Here is a 20,334-nt window from a genome sequence, read left to right as displayed (position 1 = left end):
ATTAAAAGGGAAGTTTCTTTTTTTAAAAAAAAAAAATCCATGCAAACTTTAACATCCATCGCTGCATGATATCCTTATCTCTTAATAATAATGCAATTGGCGTGCGATGCTGCATTCAGACTGCTTTCGTTTAAGGAAAAATAGGCACGGAATCCATCACTTCGTTTCTGCATGAAATCTAATGCAGGGACTTCTAGAATATCGTACAAAGGAAAGGAAGTATTCTTTTATTATGTCCTACTTGCGGAGACAGTATATAAAGAACAATTTTGGGAACCAAGCAGAGAATATACAAGATGCAGAAAATTATCGGGAACCATCTTTTAAAACTTTTATTCAATATAAACGCAAAGATGCAATAACGTTTGTTACTATAAGAAACAAAACAACAAATAGGCAGGAACAAATCATATATCACCAGAGCCTGTACTATAAAGAACCTATCATAGAATATAAAATAATAGGATTAGAAGGGACCTTGGAGGCATCTCAGCTAATTCTGTATTATGAGATCTTAAAACAAGACAAGTTTAATGCAGAAACACGAATGCCTTATTTAACACGTAATATTTACAAAATCAACAAGTTCACAATCAGCAACTTAATCGCATTTATCTCCAAAAAAAGGTCAACTGAATGAAATACGATGTATTCCCAGACAGGGTTACGATTTTAACCCTTAAATCCATCTCAAGCCACTTCCAATCTGTATGTTTTACGTTGGTTTAAAATAAAATAATAACTTCTCCCTCCTTCATAACATCTCCGTAGCAAAGCCAATAACTTACAATAAGCTTTTCGAAATAAGTTTTTGAAGGATTAACGTTTACCATTAGGTCACTCAAACTACTTCATTCAATGCTACTCGTCTACAATGCTTATAAATCTTATAAACCTCTGGGGTAAGACGACACTGGCATCTAAATACAGAAATATCCACAAATACAATCTAAATAAAAGAACCTCACTCACCGACAGTGAAATCCACCGGCTTCTTAACGTTATGGAAAGTTTCAAATTTGACAGCCATTGTCTACAAGGCAATTGTTTTCAATCCGTAGCCATTTCTTCTTGTTTTTCGCAGTTTGCAATTGTCTTCTACATGTAAGATCGGGGCTGGTGTCCCCCCCTTTCTCAACAATGCTCGTATTACGGCCAGCTTCGGAAGCGGCGGTGCGAAAGCCCACGTCCAATCAAGATCGCCGCATTTCAAACGGGCAGCATTTGCCGTGTCATTATTTGTACTGTGCATCAATTTAAGGAATAACTACAGGGGACGCCACACAACAAAACGTACGTACCTTAGCAAAGAGCACAGCTATCGGCCAGACAGACGTATGGTTGTGATTACACTTACTTTACTCCAAAGCTGCAATTGAGCCGTTAGCTATTTGATCTACACACGATCCAACCTGGTTAGTACAGTGGGTACCTTGGTTCTCGTCAGGGTGGATAAAAATCAATGGTTTTTTTAAAAAAAAAATCAAAAAAATCAGATTTTTTTTAATTTAAATCTGATTTTTTTGATTTTTATCGAATTTATTTTAATAAAAAACTTTTGGGGTAAAAATCTATCGTAAGATAGTTTTCTATTTATGATACATAAATAATTTAGTTTATTCAGCATGAAATGGAGCTTATGTAGCATGAGGATGTATATTCTGCAACACTGGGACTATCGGTGAGTCAACAGTGGGTCAAAGGAGTAGCAGAGATGACAGTTGCTCTTTAACAATTATGATTTAAATCGAGTTGATTTAAATCAAGCTTTTACTAGTGATTTAAATTGTGATTTAAATCAACTCGATTTAAATCAAATCCACCCTGGTACTCGTCGTTAATTGGTTGTGAGAGGCAAGATCAGAACCAGAAATGGTGGGTGGCGAACGAATTTTCCCCCGTAAGGAATCAATTGAACAGAATAGAGTCGGAAGGGACCTTGGAGGTCTTCTAGTCCAACCCCCTGCTTAGGCAGGAGACCGTATACCAGTGGTGGCGAACCTTTAACTCACCGAGTGCCGAACAGGTATGTGCTTTGCACGCGCAGCTCTGCCCCCATGCGCTGTGCGCACAACCACACCATCCGCGCATGTGCAGCTTTTGCACGCACCCGCCGTGCGCTGCACACACAGCCGCACAATCTATGCATGTGCGTGGTTTTTGCATGTGCAATGCCCGCATGTAAATGCCGTCTGCACACGCGCACGCTGCACACCATTACTCTCGCATGCATGCACAAACGCACACACATGCGCAGGAGAGCTCTGCGGACCAGCTGGGTCCCTTGAACTGCACGCATGTGCACCAGGGGCCCAAACACCAGCTGGGGGGGCGCGTGCATGCACAGCTGCAGGTGAGTTGGGCGACAACTCGTGTGCCTGGAAAAATGGCTCTGCGTGCCACTTCTGGCACGCATGCCATAGGTTTACCATCACGGCCCTATACCTCTCTGAACAAATTGCTGTCCAGATTCTTCTTAAAAGCCTCCAGTGATGAAGAACCCACAACTTCTGGTGGCAAGCTGTTCCATTGGTTAATTGTTCTCCCTGCTACGAAGTTTCTCCTTAATTCCAGGTTGCTTCTCTCCTTGGTTAGTTTCCATCCATTGTTTCTTGTCCTGCCTTCAGATACTTTGAAAATAGGCTGACCCCCTCTTCTATGGGGTAGCCCCTCAAGTATCAGAATACTGCTACCATGTCACCCGAGTCTTTCTTTTCTCTAGGCTGGACTAATGTAATGAATCACAAGCAGGGTGGATAAAAATCAATGATTTTTTTTAAAAAAATCAAAAAAATCAGATTTTTTTTTATTTAAATTGGATTTTTTTTATTTAAATCGGATTTTTTTTTATTTTTATCGAATTTATTTTAATAAAAAACTTTTGGGGTAAAAATCTATCGTAAGAGTTTTCTATTTAAGATACATAAATAATTTAGTTTATTCAGCATGAAGTGGAGCTTAGTTATGGAGCAGGAGGCTGTATATTCTGCAACACTGGGACTATCGGTGAGTTAACAGTGGGTCAAAGGAGTAGCAGAGATGACAGTGGCTCTTTAAAAATTATGATTTAAATCGAGTTAATTTAAATCAAGCCTTTTTACTAGTGATTTAAATCATGATTTAAATTGTGATTTAAATCAACTCGATTTAAATCAAATCCACCCTGATCACAAGGCAGCCAACAACGACAATTTCTAGCTTGTGCGTCGAGTATCAAACAAACAATAAGTACCGGGACAAATTTTTTGCATCCAAATGCGTCGAGTACCAAATTCAATGAGTTTCAAAGCAGTTTGTGTATCAAGGTGCCATTGTACTTTAAGAGAAGACCATCAAGAAATCTCAGGGCTGTAGGCAGAGGTGGGCTTCAACATTTTTAGCAAAGGGTTCTTTGCCCAGTTGTTGTGAGGGTGTGGCTATGGTGGGTGTGGCCTAGTCAGCTTCCTGCACCACGCCGGGGGGGGGGAGCATTTTTGCCCTCCCTGGGCTTTCCTTGAGCCTCCGGGAGGGTGAAAACGGCCTCCCCAGGCTCCAGAGGCCCGTCCCAAACTTCTGGTAGGCCCGTTTTTCGCTCTCCCCGAGCCTCCATGCGCTGTTTACCATTTCTACACTGCAATATGTAAAATCAGTAAGTAAAATCTCTTGCAGGCTAGACTCTTGGTGACTTCATGCTTAATCCTTGACTCACAATAGCTCATTTAGTGACCGTTCAAAGTTACGACGTCACTGAAAAAAGTGACTCATGACCATTTTTCACACTTACGACCATTGCAGTACCCCCCACGGCCACATGATCAAAATCCAAGACGCTCGACAACTGAGTCATATTTATGACGGTTTGTCTGAAGGTCATTTTCTGACAAGCGAAGTCAACGGGTAAACCAGATTCACTAACAAGGACAAGGATTCGCTGAACAACTGTAGCAAGGAAGGTTGTGAAACGGGGCACAACTCTTTTAATCAATGTCTCACTGAGCAACATAAATTTTGGGTTCAATTGTGGTTGTAAGTTGAGGACGACTTGTATACTGTATTTTTCTTGAGAACGATGTAGAAATGGTTTTTTGGGGGATGTTTCTGAACGTCCCACTTTAGCTTACAGGACCAGGGTGGATAAAAATCAATGATTTTTTTAAAAAAATAAAAAAAAATCAGATTTTTTAAAATTTAAATCGGATTTTTTTTTATTTATTTTTTATTTTTATCGAATTTATTTTAATAAAAAACTTTTGGGGTAAAAATCTATCGTAAGATAGTTTTCTATTTAAGATACATAAATAATTCAGTTTATTCAGCATGAAATGGAGCTTAGATATGTAGCCTGAGGCTGTCTATTCTGCAACACTGGGACTATCGGTGAGTCAACAGCGGGTCAAAGGAGTTAGGAGAGATGACAGTTGCTCTTTAAAAATTATGATTTAAATCGAGTTGATTTAAATCAAGCCTTTTTACTAGTGATTTAAATCATGATTTAAATTGTGCTTTAAATCAACTCGATTTAAATCAAATCCATCCTTTACAGGACTGGGATTTTTTTGACACTCTTCTATTAACATACAGCAGCATCTTGATCATTGCTTTGAAATTTCATCAAATTTGGTACTCAACGCATTTTGAAAGCAAACATTTTGCCCCAATACTCATCATTTGTTCGATACTCAATGCCCAAGCTTAGAACTTTTCGCTGCTGGTTGCCTTGTGACTCATTATATTATTCTTTAGGAGAAAAGAATTTGTTTGGTACTATCGCTGTTGGTATTCATTGCACCTTCCGGAACCAATTAATGATGAGTACCAAGGTACCACTGTACTAGCTAGGTTTGATCGTGTTTAGATCAACCAATGTTGGTTAAACGCTGGCATCTAGTTTCACAATGCCGACATGACATTTCTCACGAGCAAATCTAATCTCATGTACATTCAAACATTTACTGACTTCTTTTAGTTGCTGTATAAACGCATCCTTCTCAATCAGGTGGTCGTTCAATACAAGTGGTCCTCGACTTACAACGGTTCATTTAGTGACCGTTCAAAGTTACATCCCTGGAAGCTGACTTCTGACCGTTTTTCACACTTACGACCATTGCAGCATTCCCACACGTCATCCAAATTCAGACGCTTGGCAACTGATTCACATTTATGACGGTTGCAGTGTCCTGGGATCATGTGATCCCCTTTTGCTGACAAGCAAACTCAATGGAAAAACCAGATTCACTTAACAACTATGATTTGCTTAACAATGGTGGCAAGAAAGGTCGTAAAGCGGAGCAAAGTTCACTTAGCAAAGGTCTCACTTAACAACGTTAAGTTTTGGGGCTCAAATTGTGGTCGTACGTTGAGGACTACCTGCACTTCAAACTTTCCAAACAGTCCAGGTAGTCCCAATTTGAGATTCACAACCGACTCCAAAATTTCCGTTGCTAAGCAAGGCAATTTTTGAGTTTGGCTCCATTTTACGACCATTTTTGCCACAGTGAATCAATCAATGCAGTTACACCCTGCAGAGGTACACCAACCTACCTCCTATCCACTCACCCACCCTCTCTCCTAATTCCTCAGTCTGCCACTGAACTGGATAAATTGAGACTTGCTTTCCTGCAACAAATGCTTGGGAATAAAATGGCTATGCGGGTAGTCCTCGACTTACGACCACAACGGAGCCCAAATTTCTATTGTTCAGCGAAACATTTGTTAAGCGAGTTTTTGCCTGATTTTTACAAACTTTCTTGCTACAGCTGTTGAGCGCAGTTGATAAGTTATTTATCACCTTTAAAGCGCTCCATGGCTTAGGACCTGGGTACCTACGAGACCGTCTTTTGCCACCAATAGCCTCCCACCGACTAGTTCGTTCTCACAGGGAGGGACTACTCAGGGTACCGTCAGTCAGATTATGTCGACTGGCGACTCCCAGGGGGAGGGCCTTCTCTGTGGGGGCTCCAACCCTTTGGAATGAACTGCCCCCGGAGATACGGAATATCCCTGATCTCCGTGCTTTCCGCCGTGCCCTCAAGACCCTGATGTTCCAACAGGCGGGGCTAAACATATGAACATGTGAATGATTTTTTAAATGTTATCTAATTCTGGGTTTTATTTAATTGACCAAACTAAGTAATAATTTTAATTAGCAATTTTATGATGTTTGTGTCTATATTTTTCTTGACTGTACACCGCCTTGAGTCCTACGGGAGAAAGGCGGTATAGAAATATAATAAATAAATAAATAAGTTAGTAAGCCGGTTGTTAAGTGAATCCGGCTTCCCCGGTGACTTCGCTGGTCAGAAGGTTACAAAAGGGGATCATGTGACACACCCCCAACAGTCGTAAGTATGAACCAGTTGGGCAAGCATCTGAATTTGGATCACACGATTGCAGGGATGCTGCAAAGGGTTGTAACTGTGAAAAATGGTCGTTAAGTCAAATTTTTCAGCCCCGTTGTAACTCTGAGCGGTCACTAAATGAACTGTTGTTAAGTCGAGGACTACGTGTAGCACTGTTCGTAGTAGGATCATCTCCTAATTTAGGGATGATATTGTCAGTGACTCACAGCAGCAGCACCAAAGGGCAGCAGCAACATAAACATAAAATCATAGGGTTGGATGGGACCTTAGAGGTCTTCTAGTCCAACCCAAAGAAAGGCAAGAAATGCAGTTTGGGGCAAAAATGCTATAGGGCCGTGATAGCGAGCCTATGGCACGCGTGCCACAGGTGGCACGTTGAACCATATCTGTGGGCACGCGAGCGTTGCCCTACCTCAGCTCCAGCACGCATGCATGCACCGGCCAGCTGATTTTCAGGCCTTCCGGGCCCACCGGAAGTCAGGAAACGGGCTGTTTCTGGCCTCCAGAGGGGTGGGGAAGGCTGTTTTAGCCCTCCCCAGACTCCAAAAAAGCCTCTGGATCCTGGGGAGGGTGAAAAACAGGCCTACCAGGCCCACTGATAACCTTTTTGTCGTTGTGTGCCAAAAGCAGGGGGATGGGGAGGCATTAAATGATGTGGGCACGTGGGTGCGCAACCACCCCCCGCTCCCCCCGCTTTTGGCACGTGACGGCAAAAAGGTTAGCCATCACTGCTATAGGGTCTCCTACTTGAGTAGCGGGTTGGACTAAAAGACCTCCAACATCCCTTCTAACTCAGCTATAGTTAAAAGTAGCCCTTGAGTTACATCTGAAGTTACAACGACATTGAAAAAAGTGACTTATGACCGTTTTTCACACTTACGACCGATGCAGCACATGATCAAAATTCAAACGTTCAGCAACTGACTCGTATTTATGACAGTCGCTGCATCCCGGGGTCCCGCAATCCCTTTTTGCCACCCTTCTGACAAAGCCAAAGTCAATTTGGAAGCCAGATTCACTTAACAACTCGTTTTAACTACTTGTTTAAACGACGACATCCGCGATTCACTTAACAAGACGTGGCAAAGAAAGTCGTGAAAATGTTTCTCGCTTAGCAACAGAAACCCTGGGCTCAATTACGGTCGTAAGGCGAGGACTGCCCGTGCCCTTCTGACAAAGCCAAAGTCGATTCGGAAGCCAGATTCACTTAACAACCGTTTAACTACTCATTGAAACGACGACATCCGCGATTCACTTAACAAGATGCAAGGAAAGTCGTGAAAACGGGGCAAAGCTCGCCGAACACGTTTAGCGACAGAAATCCTGGGCTCAATTATGGTCGTAAGGCGAGGACTGCCCGTTCCCTTCAGCAGAGGCATGGCAGATGTGGGCCCAACCTACTTCAGGGCATGGACAACAACAGCTGCATCTTCATTCACAAAAAAAAAAAAAAAAAAGGACAGCTCTCGCCAACATTTGTGAATGACCGTCTGTACCCTGCTTCCTCTACAAAGCTCCGGGCTGGGATACCGATTTTTTCCCTCTTCCTCCCGCTTCCTGCTCTACATCAGCCGCGGTTCCTGCAGAGGAAGGCAGGTTGCCACTCACCCACCCAACACTTGTCACCCCCCCCCAATGCACCTTAAAATCCGGAGAACCTCTTTGCTTGTCGGTTAAGGTGGAACCTGTTTAATTCTGCAAAGGGGGGGTGGGGGGGTCGGCCCGGTTTGGGGTTAGGTTAGAGGGAAGGCAGGTATGAACCCCCATCCCAGGCTGAGCTCCTACAAGCTTCAATAGAGGGAGGGATGAGTGAGACCACGTTTTACATCAAACGGTTTGCTCAATGGAGGGGGAGTGGCACCTTCCTTCTTCCTTCTCCTCCTCCTTCAATTTCTCCTTCTCCTTTTCCATCTCCTTCAATTCTTCCTCCTTCTCCAATTTCTCCTCCTCCTTCAATTAATCCTCCTCCAATTTCTTCTCCTCCTTCAATTCCTCCCCCTCCTCAATTTTTCCTTCTCCTTCAATTGCTCCTCCTCCTTCAATTTCTCCTTCTTCCCCTTCCCTTCAATTCCTCCTCCTCCAGTTTCTCCTTCCCTTTCTCCTTCTTCAATTCCTCCTCCTCTTCCAAATTCTCCTTCTCCTTCCTCCTTCTTCCCTGTCTCCTTCTTCAATTCCTCCTCCTCCTCCAATTTCTCCTCCTCCAGTTTCTCCTTCTTCCCTTTCTCCTTCTTCAATTCCTCCTCCTCCAATTTCTCCTCCTCCAATTTCTCCTTCTTCCCTTTCTCCTTTTCCTTCAATTCCTCTTCCTCCTCCAATTTTTCCTCCTCCTCCTCCAGTTTCTCCTTCTTCCCTGTCTCCTTCTTCAATTCCTCCTCCTCCTCCTCCAATTTCTCCTCCTCCTAGTTTCTCCTTCTTCCCTTTCTTCTTCTCCTTCAATTCTTCCGCCTCCAATTTCTTCTCCTCCAGTTTCTTCTCCTTCAATTCCTCCTCCTCCCCAATTTCTCTTCCTCCTCCAGTTTCTCCTTTTTCCCTTTCTCCTTCTTCAATTCCTCCTCCTCCTCCTCCCCTTTCTCCTTCTTCAATTTCTTCTCCTCCTTCTTGCCTTTCTCCTTCTTCAATTCCTCCTCCTCCCCTTATTCCCTTTCCTTCAATTCCTCCTCCAGTTTCTCCTCCTTCCCTTTCTCCTTCTTCAATTCCTCCTTCTCCTCCTTCCCTTTCTCCTCCTCCTCCAATTTCTTCTCCTCCAATTCCTCCTCCTCCTTCCTTTTCTGCTTCTTCAATTCCTCCTCCTCCTCCTTCTTCAATTCCTCCTCCCCTTGTTCCTTTTCCTTCAATTCCTCCTCCAGTTCCTCCTTCTTCCCTTTCTCCTTCTCCAATTCCTCCTCCTCCCCTTGTTCCCTTTCCTTCAATTCCTCCTCCAGTTTCTCCTTTTTCCCTTTCTCCTTCAATTCTTCCTCCTCCTCTTTCCCTTTCTCCTTCTTCAATTCCTCCTCCTCCTCCTTCCCTTTCTCCTTCTCCAATTCCTCCTCCTCCTCCTCCTTTCTCCTTCTTCAATTCCTACTCCTCCCCTTGTTCCTTTTCCTTCAATTCCTCCTCGTTTCTCCTTCTTCCCTTTCTCCTTCTTCAATTCCTCCTTCTCCTCCTTCCCTTTCTCCTCCTCCTCCAATTTCTTCTCCTCCAATTCCTCCTCCGCCTCCTTCCTTTTCTGCTTCTTCAATTCCTCCTCCTCCTCCTTCTTCAATTCCTCCTCCCCTTGTTCCTTTTCCTTCAATTCCTCCTCCAGTTCCTCCTTCTTCCCTTTCTCCTTCTCCAATTCCTCCTCCTCCTCCTTCCCTTTCTCCTTCTTCAATTCCTCCTCCTCCCCTTGTTCCCTTTCCTTCAATTCCTCCTCCAGTTTCTCCTTTTTCCCTTTCTCCTTCAATTCCTCCTCCTCCTTCTTGCCTTTCTCCTTCTCCAATTCCTCCTCCTCCTCCTTCCCTTTCTCCTTCTTCAATTCCTACTCCTCCTCCTTCCCTTTCTCCTTCTTCAATTCCTCCTCCTCCCCTTGTTCCTTTTCCTTCAACTCCTCCTCGTTTCTCCTCCTTCCCTTTCTCCTTCTTCAATTCCTCCTCCTCCTCCTCCTTCCCTTTCTCCTCCTCCTCCAATTTCTTCTCCTCCAATTCCTACTCCTCCTTCCCTTTCTCCTTCTTCAATTCCTCCTCCTCCTTCCTTTCTCCTCCTCCTCCAATTTCTTCTCCTCCAATTCCTCCTCCTCCTCCTTCCCTTTCTCCTTCTTCAATTCCTCCTCCTCCCCTTGTTCCTTTTCCTTCAATTCATCCTCCAGTTTCTCCTTCTTCCCTTTCTCCTTCTCGAATTCCTCCTCCTCCTCTTTCCCTTTCTCCTTCTCCAATTCCTCCTCCTCCCCTTGTTCCTTTTCCTTCAATTCCTCCTCCAGTTTCTCCTTCTTCCCATTCTCCTTCTCCAATTCCTCCTCCTCCTTCCCTTTTTCCTTTTCCTTCAATTCCTCCTCCAGTTTCTTCTCCTCCAATTTCTTCTCCTCCAATTCCTCCTCCTCCTCTTTCCCTTTCTCCTTCTCCAATTCCTCCTCCTCCCCTTGTTCCTTTTCCTTCAATTCCTCCTCCAGTTTCTCCTTCTTCCCATTCTCCTTCTCCAATTCCTCCTCCTCCTTCCCTTTTTCCTTTTCCTTCAATTCCTCCTCCAGTTTCTCCTCCTCCAATTTCTTCTCCTCCAATTCCTCCTCCTCCTCTTTCCCTTTCTCCTTCTTCAATTCCTCCTCCTCCCCTTGTTCCTTTTCCTTCAATTCCTCCTCCAGTTTCTCCTTCTTCCCATTCTCCTTCTCCAATTCCTCCTCCTCCTTCCCTTTTTCCTTTTCCTTCAATTCCTCCTTCAGTTTCTCCTTCTTCCCTTTCTCCTTCTTCAATTCCTCCTCCTCCTCTTTCCCTTTCTCCTCTTCCAATTCCTCCTCCTCCTCCTTCCCTTTCTCCTTCTCCAATTCCTCCTCCTCCCCTTGTTCCTTTTCCTTCAATTCCTCCTTCAGTTTCTCCTTCTTCCCTTTCTCCTTCTTCAATTCCTCCTCCTCCTCTTTCCCTTTCTCCTCCTCCAATTCCTCCTCCTCCTCCTTCCCTTTCTCCTCCTCCAATTCCTCCTCCTCCTCCTTCCCTTTCTCCTTCTCCAATTCCTCCTCCTCCCCTTGTTCCCTTTCCTTCAATTCCTCCTCCAGTTTCTCCTCTTTCCCTTTCTCCTTCTTCAATTCCTCCTCCTCCTCCTTCCCTTTCTCCTTCTCCAATTCCTCCTCCTCCTCCTCCTCTTTCTCCTTCTTCAATTCCTCCTCCTCCCCTTGTTCCTTTTCCTTCAATTCCTCCTCCAGTTCCTCCTTCTTCCCTTTCTCCTCCTCCAATTCCTCCTCCTCCTCCTTCCCTTTCTCCTTCTCCAATTCCTCCTTCCCTTTTTCCTTTTCCTTCAATTTCTTCTCCTCCAATTCCTCCTCCTCCTCCTTTCCCTTCCTTCCTGCTCCTCCTCCGCTCGCTTTGCCAGGAGGGGCGCCCCCCTCCCCAAAAAAAGCCGAGGACCCTCCCTCCTGATGCCCCGCTTACCGGCGAATTCCTCCTCCTCCTCCTCCTCCTCCTCTTCCTCCTCCTCCTCCTCCTCCTCCTCGGGGCTGCTGTCGGAGGGGCTGTGCTGCTGCTGCAGCGGCTGAGGCGAGAAGTTGACCCCGCGGGCCTCGGCGGGGGCGCCGTCGAGCTGCGGGCGGCTCCCCCGCTCGGGTCCGGCGTTGCAACGGGCGCCTCCTCCTCCTCCTCCGGCCTCGGCCTTGAGGCGCTGGAAGTAGCGGAGGGCGAAGTCGAGCAGGTCGGCCGGTTGGCTCCGCAGCACCTCCAGGGTGAAGCTCTGCAGCAGCTCCCGCAGCCCCTCCGGGATGGAGATGCTCATGCCGGGCGAGCGAGCGGGGCGGGGCGGCCGCCCATGCAACCCGGCGCCCGGCCCCGGAGACCACGCTCGGCAAGGCAAGGCAAGGCCGGCCCGGGGTGCAAAAGGCGGCGGCGGCTTCCCTTCGCGGGGGCTTCCCCGGCGCTTTGCAGCCGGCCGAGGAGAAAAGAGCCGAGCCCGCCCGTGACGGCACCAACACGCAGCCCCGCCCACCCCTCCCTCCCTCGACAGGGAGATGAGGGGGAAAAAAATCCCCGCGCGCGAGCGTGAGAGTGAGAGAGACCCGGGGAAACCATGGCAACCGAGAGCGCCGCGCGCCCGCCCGCCCGCCAGACAGACAGACACCCCGCGCGCACGCGCCGGAAGCCCTGCGCTGCTGCTGAGTTTGCAGAGGCCAAAAAATAATAATTAAAAAAAAAAAAATGGGCAGCGCAGAGGCGGCCCGGGAAGGGAAAACGTGGCCACTAAGCAAGCGGAGGCTATGGTAGGAAAGCGTGGCCCCTAAGCATGTGCAGAGTGCTGTGCTGCTTTGCAGATGGAAAAGGCAGCGGAGAGCATGTGCAGAGTGCTGTGCTGCTTTGCAGATGGAAAAGGCAGCGCCGTGGCCTCCAAGTATGTGCAGAGTGCTTTGCTGCTTGCAGATGGAAAAGGCAGCGCCGTGGCCTCCAAGCATGTGCAGAGTGCTTTGCTGCTTGCAGATGGAAAAGGCAGCGGAGAGCCGGCCCCGGAGGGAAAGTGTGGCCTCTAAGCATGTGCAGAGTGCTGTGCTGCTTTGCAGCTGGGAAAGGCAGCGGAGAGCCGGCCCCGGAGGGAAAGTGTGGCCTCTAAGCATGTGCAGAGTGCTTTGCTGCTTGCAGATGGAAAAGGCAGCGGAGAGCCGGCCCCGGAGGGAAAGCGTGGCCTCCAAGCATGTGCAGAGTGCTGTGCTGCTTTGCAGATGGAAAAGGCAGCGGAAAGCCGGCCCGGGAGGGAAAGCGTGGCCTCTAAGCATGTGCAGAGTGCTGTGCTGCTTTGCAGCTGGGAAAGGCAGCGGAGAGCCGGCCCCGGAGGGAAAGTGTGGCCTCTAAGCATGTGCAGAGTGCTGTGCTGCTTTGCAGCTGGGAAAGGCAGCGGAGAGCCGGCCCCGGAGGGAAAGCGTGGCCTCTAAGCATGTGCAGAGTGCTTTGCTGCTTGCAGATGGAAAAGGCAGCGGAGAGCCGGCCCCGGAGGGAAAGCGTGGCCTCCAAGCATGTGCAGAGTGCTGTGCTGCTTTGCAGATGGAAAAGGCAGCGGAAAGCCGGCCCGGGAGGGAAAGCGTGGCCTCTAAGCATGTGCAGAGTGCTTTGCTGCTTGCAGATGGAAAAGGCAGCGGAGAGCCGGCCCCGGAGGGAAAGCGTGGCCTCCAAGCATGTGCAGAGTGCTGTGCTGCTTTGCAGATGGAAAAGGCAGCAGAAAGCCGGCCCGGGAGGGAAAGCGTGGCCTCTAAGCATGTGCAGAGTGCTTTGCTGCTTTGCAGATGGAAAAGGCAGCGGAGAGCCGGCCCCGGAGGGAAAGCGTGGCCCCTAAGCATGTGCAGAGTGCTTTGCTGCTTGCAGATGGAAAAGGCAGCGGAGAGCCGGCCCCGGAGGGAAAGCGTGGCCTCTAAGCATGTGCAGAGTGCTGTGCTGCTTGCAACTGGAAAAGGCAGCGGAGAGCCGGCCCCGGAGGGAAAGCGTGGCCTCTAAGCATGTGCAGAGTGCTTTGCTGCTTACAGATGGAAAAGGCAGCGGAGAGCCGGCCCCGGAGGGAAAGCGTGGCCTCTAAGCATGTGCAGAGTGCTTTGCTGCTTACAGATGGAAAAGGCAGCGGAGAGCCGGCCCCGGAGGGAAAGCGTGGCCTCTAAGCATGTGCAGAGTGCTTTGCTGCTTGCAGCTGCTGTTTTGCCGATGGAAAAGGCGGTGGAGACCCAGGCGGGAAGCGTTGCTGGTGAGTGGGGAGGGAGCTAAGAGAGAGGCTGGGAGAAGCTTCCCTGTCAACGTTGCCTCTAAGCATGTGCAGAGTGCTTTGCTACTGATGCTGCTTTGCAGATGCAACCCAGAACACCAAAAAACTAGATATTATCTCTATGTATAATGTACTTCAATAACAGTCATACCTACATAACTTCATCAAAGCATGTCTATCCACAGCAACCAAACCACAACACAGCCGACATAATCCATGATAAAAATCTTTTGCACTAAAACTATCAACTGGGGTAGAGCTCACTTAAAGACAACTCTACCGGGGTGAAATCCAACAGGTTCTGGAGAACCGGTAGCGGAAAGTTTGAGCAGTTCGGAGAACCGGCAAATACCACCTCTGGCTTGCCCCAGAGTGGGGTGGGAATGGAGATTTTGCAATATCCTTCCCCCAGGAGTGGGGAGGGAATGGAGGTTTTGCAGTATCCTTCCCTCTAGGAGTGGGGTGCGAATGGGGATTTTGCAGTATCCTTCCCCAGGAGTGGGGTGGGAATGGAGATTTTGCAATATCCTTCCCCCAGGAGTGGGGAGAGAATGGGGATTTTGCAGTATCCTTCCCCTGCCACGCCCACCAAGCCACGCCCACAGAACCGGTAGTAAAAAAAATTGGATTTCACCACTGAACTGTGTACCCTGTTTAGCAACCATTCCAAGTTATGACAGCCTGGAAAAGGAATTTTACGACTAATCCTCAAACTTATAACCATAGCAATTAACCATGGTCAAGTCATTTTAATTTGTGTGCTTCGCAGCCAGGTTCCAACAAATAGAGTTAATGGAAACGCCGGCAGTAAATTCGGAAGTTAACAGTCACATGGTGTCTCGTTTAACAACCGTGGGTTTGTTCGCTTAAGGGCCACATCACTTAGGAGTTGCCGATCTAAATTGGGGTACATTAAGCGAGGACAGTCACCTGTCTGAGATGGCATAGGTTTTCCTGCTTAAGCAGGGGGCTGGACTAGCAGACCTCCAAAGTCCCTTCCAGCTCTATTCTATTCATTCTAAACTTGTCATGACGGCGTTTCACTCCAGTAAAACGTTGTGATGCTGTTTTCAGCAACTGAATCGTATCGTTTTAAAAGTTTCCTACAAGAAGAATTAAAATATCAAAGGCAGATATTTATTTATTTATTTATTTATTTATTTATTGAATTTCTATACCGCCCTTCTCCCGAAGGACTCAGGGCGGTGAACAGATTCAGATTTCATATACATATAATATATATATATATATATATATATTATATATATATATATATATATATTAATAAACAGTAAATAATAAATTGAGTCAACTTGGTGTATCTGCTAAGACCTTGGCATAGAATTTAGATGTTTATGCTAGCCCTCCTTGTTGAAACGGAAAGGTGTTCAGGGCACGTCGGAAAGTGCGAAGATCTGGGATTATTCGTATTCCAGGGGGTATTTTGTTCCAAAGAGTAGGTGCCCCCACAGAGAAGGCTCTCTCCCTTGGAACTACTAGACGACATTGTTTTTATTATTATTATTATTATTATTATTATTATTATTATTATTATTATTATTATTATTATTATTATTTTATTTCTATACCGCCCTTCTCCCGAAGGACTCAGGGCGGTGTACAGCCTATTTAAAAACACAAAACAAAACAACGATTAAAATTTAAAATCATTAAATGATTAGGCTCCAATTAAAATCCCAGAAATTTAAAATACCCCAAATTAAAATTATGTTGATAGCCCGGCCTGGCGGAACAACAGGGTCTTCAGTGCGCAGCGAAACACCCGGAGGTCGGAGATCTTACGCATTTCCGGGGGCAGTTCATTCCACAGGGCAGGGGCTCCCACAGAGAAGGCCCTCCCCCTGGGTGTCGCCAGCCGACATAACTTGGCCGATGGCACCCGGAGGAGACCCTCTCTGTGGGAGCGGACTGGTCGGTGGGAGGCTATTGGTGGCAGAAGTCGGTCTCGAAGGTACCCGGGTCCTATGCCACGGAGCGCTTTAAAGGTAAGAACCAACACCTTGAAGCGCACTCGGAAGGCCACCGGAAGCCAGTGCAGCTCGCGTAGAAGAGGTGTTACATGTGAGCGCCATGTTGCTCCCATAATTACTCGCGCGGCCGCATTCTGGACCAGTTGGAGCTTCCGGGTGCACTTCAAGGGGAGCCCCATGTAGAGAGCATTGCAGTAGTCAAGTCGGGGAAATTTAAAAGGGGGGAATGAAACGGAAGGAGATATATCAGCGTGGAAAAATAATACTGTCAGAAAAGGAGACCAACCTCTCTCGGTTGGTTAAAATACAAAACTTTTTCTGAAGTTTCAGTAGACGCGAGAGAACAATTATACATAATAAGACTAGAACACCCAGAAGCAATTTTAAGGTTGCCTCTCAAATCTTTTTTAAGACCTTCAGATGTGTGGACATCAAAAACCCCTGTTGATCTATTATGAACAATTAAATCAATTGTCCTAATACGAATTCACATTTAAAAAAAAAAAAATCCCTTAAAAGTGGCAGTTGTCAATTTCACAAGGGACATGCTGAGGTGCTAATGTAGTTTTTTTTTTTCTGCATTAAATTAAAATAATCTTCCAATTGATTTTTCGGGATAATCCTTCCTGCTTAACATCCCAACAGGAGGAGGATGCATTTAATCGGTTTTTATGCAATGTGCTCATTATATTCATTTACCGCATGAGGGAGGAATTTTGCCCTTCACTATCTATGGCAGTAATGGCTAACCTTTTTTGCTGTTGCATGCCAAAAGCGGGAGGAGCACAGGGGGATTGCGCAATTATGGGCATGCCTACACCCATAATTCAATGCCCCCTGTGCCCTGCCCCCTTGCATGCACGTGTAACACCACCACCACCACCCCGCGATGGCAAAAAGGTTACCGGTAGCCCGTTTTTCCCCCTCTTCAGACTCCAGAGGCTTTCTTGGAGTCTGGGGAGGGCCAAAACAGCCTTCCCCACCCTCCGGAGGCCAGAAACGGACTGTTTCCTGACTTCCGGTGGACCCGGAAGGCCTGAAAATCAGCTGGCCGGCACACGCATGTGTGCTGGGGCTGAGCTAGGGCAATACTCGTGTGCCCACAGATATGGCTCCGTGTGCCACCTGTGGCACGCGTGCAATAGGTTCGCCATCACGGATCTATGGGTTGCTTTTGAGTTTGAGACTTTATTTTCAAAAAATTGCATCTTCCAACACAAGGTTTAAAAATACACCTTTGATTGCAGTGATGTACCTCTGTTTCTAACTAATAACTTCATTTAACAACCCCATAATCCCTTGCGAGGTGGAGTCTGGACAACTGAATGGAGCTAGCAGAGTGTTTGAATGGCCGGATGCCTTTCCTGTCACCAATGCAGAGTTTTGTTCGGCAGATAAATTCTCATTGTGCCCGGAGAGAGAAATATCTGCCTCTACCTAGGATTGAACTCACAGCCTCCTAATTGTGAGGCACGAGCTCCACCTTACCGCTCTTCTAGCTAACACTATTAGTATTATTCTGCCACACCGCCAACACAGTGCTTTTCCAGTGTTATTCCAGAATAATTATATTCTCGGAAATGAAGGTGAATTATTCTAGAATAATTATATTCTAATTATACTGCAATATTCCAGAATAATACTGGAAACTAAAAGAAGTTTGGCGATTCAACTCTTAATTAGCTGCCTTGAATATACCCATTCAAAGTTCTTACGCAAAATCCAGCAGGCTCTGAGCAATGAACTGTCAGCATCCCTGGTCCGTCCCACATTTAAGAGGTGATTGGTGGATGCTTTCCTGCCAATTAGCGTTGGTGGGAGGGCCAATGAAGCCAAGTTGACCAATCATTTTCCTTAACGTGCCGCTTATGAAAACTCTGAGGACAGCATCACTCACTGAATTTTGCCCCCCGCCCAAAAAATGTGCAATAGAAAAATTATGGAATAACAATTAAAGTATATTAATAGGAATATTTTTATCCAGAGCATATAAAACATACATCACTTTTTTAAAATTGCAAAACAGATACAATGAGGGTTTTTTTTTTAAAGGTATTATTGTTACAAAATGTAAAAAGTTCAGAAAATTGGGTTTTCTAATGTAGAATTTCTTATAGGAGATCCCAACACAGTGGAACAATTTTGGATATAGCTTCTATCGGCTGCAGCGTGGACTGTTGGTTAGGGATGATGGAATCAAGCGTTTAAATAGTTACACACTCCCGAAGGAAACGGGGAAAGTTTTTAAAAAGTCTTTATAATACCCAGCAATCTTCTCAGCTCTTATCTATGTCCAAAGAAGAGTAGGTTACACCTGCAAATTTTTCATATATGTTACTGCTTCTTTTAATTGACATATTAATGAGATGACAAGTTGCACGACACATACAAATAAATATACTTCAAGTTGTATTTGCTTTGGAGAAACAAGTGTACGCACAAGGGATAATAATTGCTATTATAATTCAAGTCAGTCAAATTCATACCAGAATAAACTAGCAGGAAGGGACCTTGGAGGTGTTCTAGTCTAACCCCCTGCTCACGCAAGAAACCCTATACCCGTGATGGCGAACCTGTGGCACGCGTAGCCATATTAGTGGGCATGCCAGCTCAGCTCTGGCGTGCATGCACACACCGGCCGCTGATTTTCGGGCCTTCTGGGCCTACCAGAAGTAGGAAAACAAGCTGTTTCCTGCTTCCGGAGGGTCTGGGTGGGGTTGGAGAAAGCCTGTTTTTCTTTCTCACCTGGCTCCAGAGCCTCTCTGTGCATCTGGGGAGGGCGAAAAGAGAGGCTCTGGAGGCTGGGGACAGCAGAAAACGTCACTTCCTGTCCAACCAGGAGTTGGAAAATGGGCCGTTTCAGGCCTCTAGAGGGCCTCCGAGGAGGTGGGGAAGGCTGTTTTTGCCCTCCCCAGATGCAAAGAGAGGATCTAGAGCCAAGTGGGAAAGAAAAACGGGCCTACCGGGCCATCGCGTGCCACGAGCAGGGGGGAGGGGGGTTGCGCACGCAGGGCGGGGTGCATAGAATTATGGGTGTGGGTTACCATTCCAGACAAATGGCTGTCCAATCTCTTCTTTAAAACCTCCAATGTTGGAGCATTTACAACTTCTGGAGGCAAGTCGTTCCACCAATTAATTGTTCTGTTCTAACCATCAAGAGAACACATTATAAATTTGATTAGAACAATAGATTCTCCATGCCAAAAAAATGCAACAGCCCTTGTGAATTACCAGGATGGAGGTAAAAAGAGGAATTGCCCCGTTTTAGAAAATAAATACCTTTTTTATAAAAACAAAAATATAAAATACAAAAAGAGCCAAAGCACCATACTGCCCTGAATATGTAAATTTTCTGGATTTGGCCCACAATCCATAGAGCATATAAACCGTCTGTAGATCAAATGGATCTTTTCAGTAATGTTTATTTTTCGAACGTTAAGTTTTAAATGGCCTGACAGAGCACGTTGGAATATTAAAAGAATGTAAAAGGTGTTTTGATATAGGTAGAAGAGATTGAAAACTAAATATATACAGTAAATAGAGCTAATTGCCAGACATGCCTCTTGTTTCTCCAGGAATTATGGCACTAGTATTTATTTGAATAATTATTTAAAAAAATATTTCTGGGGGAAAAAATAACCTTCGCATTTTTAAAGATCCGGTAAAAATAAGAAGCCCTTGGACGGTATCTCTTCTAGAGACCAAATATCACTGTAGTAAAACTTTTTGAAGTTCCCACTGCATTTACTACACCAGGGGCAGAGGTGGGTTCTAAAATTTTTTACTACCGGTTCTGTGGGCGTGGCTTATTTTGTGGGCGTGGTTTAATGGTCATGTGACAATTCTTTAGGATTTAGCAGAGGTACTGGTCTACCAGGCTTTTAACTGCTTGCAGAGCTGTACCGGTCTACCCATTTGTTTTTGGAGGCACCCGTCTACTCATTTGTTTTTGGAGGCACCAGTCTACTCATTTGTTTTTGGAGGCACCGGTCTACCACCACACTGCCTTTTAACACTGATCAGCTGTAGGGCAGCCCTTTGAAGCCCCGCAGCAAGAGTTTAGCCAATCAGCTGGGACTTGGGAGGCAGCAAACAGATTGGGGGCGGGGCCAAATAAAAGGTAAGAATAACGTGGGGGGGCGGGAGAGCCCAGCTCCCGAACAAAGAGAATCGGTTCGGTGACGTCATATCGTCACCCCTACCGGCTCGACCGAACCGAGCCGAACCGGGAGGAACCCACCACTGACCAGGGGTCTCCAAATATGGCAACTTTATAAGACTTGTGGACTTCCAACTCCCAGAATTCCTCAGCCAGCTATGCTGGCAATTCACAAGTCTTAAAGTCGTCAAGTACGTACATAACAGAGTTGGAAGGGACCTTGGAGGTCTTCTAGTCCAATCCCCTACAGACAATGCTGGCATAGTAGACTATTTTTGGAAGCCGTATCAAGTAACTACCAACAAATCCCCCTATGCAAAGGATTTATATACAGGCTCAGTCCTCGACTTACAACCTTCATTCAGAGACTGGAAAAAGTGACTTATGGCTGTTTTTCCCACTTACGATGCTGCAGCATCCCTGGGATTACGTAATCAAAATTTGCACACTTGGCAAG

General features: G+C 46.3%; 1 protein-coding gene across 2 annotated transcripts in view; it reads right to left on the bottom strand.

The window, feature by feature from the left end:
- PRKAR2B (protein kinase cAMP-dependent type II regulatory subunit beta) overlaps nt 1-11,960 on the bottom strand; it is a 78,926-nt gene extending 66,966 nt beyond the window's left edge. For both annotated transcript variants that reach the window (XM_034433625.3, XM_034433624.3), the window contains exon 1: nt 11,432-11,960. In XM_034433625.3, the coding sequence (XP_034289516.2) occupies nt 11,432-11,768 (337 nt within the window). In that variant the 5' untranslated portion in view covers nt 11,769-11,960. The remainder of the gene's footprint in view (nt 1-11,431) is intronic.
- Nucleotides 11,961-20,334: the final 8,374 nt, after the last annotated feature.

This window comes from Pantherophis guttatus, chromosome 7 (assembly GCF_059756535.1).
Source record: "Pantherophis guttatus breed Tessera chromosome 7, ASM5975653v1, whole genome shotgun sequence".
In the NCBI taxonomy this organism is placed as follows: Eukaryota; Metazoa; Chordata; class Lepidosauria; order Squamata; family Colubridae; genus Pantherophis; species Pantherophis guttatus.
The sequence above is the reverse complement of the archived record's forward strand: the minus strand, read 5'-3'. Positions and strand labels throughout refer to the sequence as shown.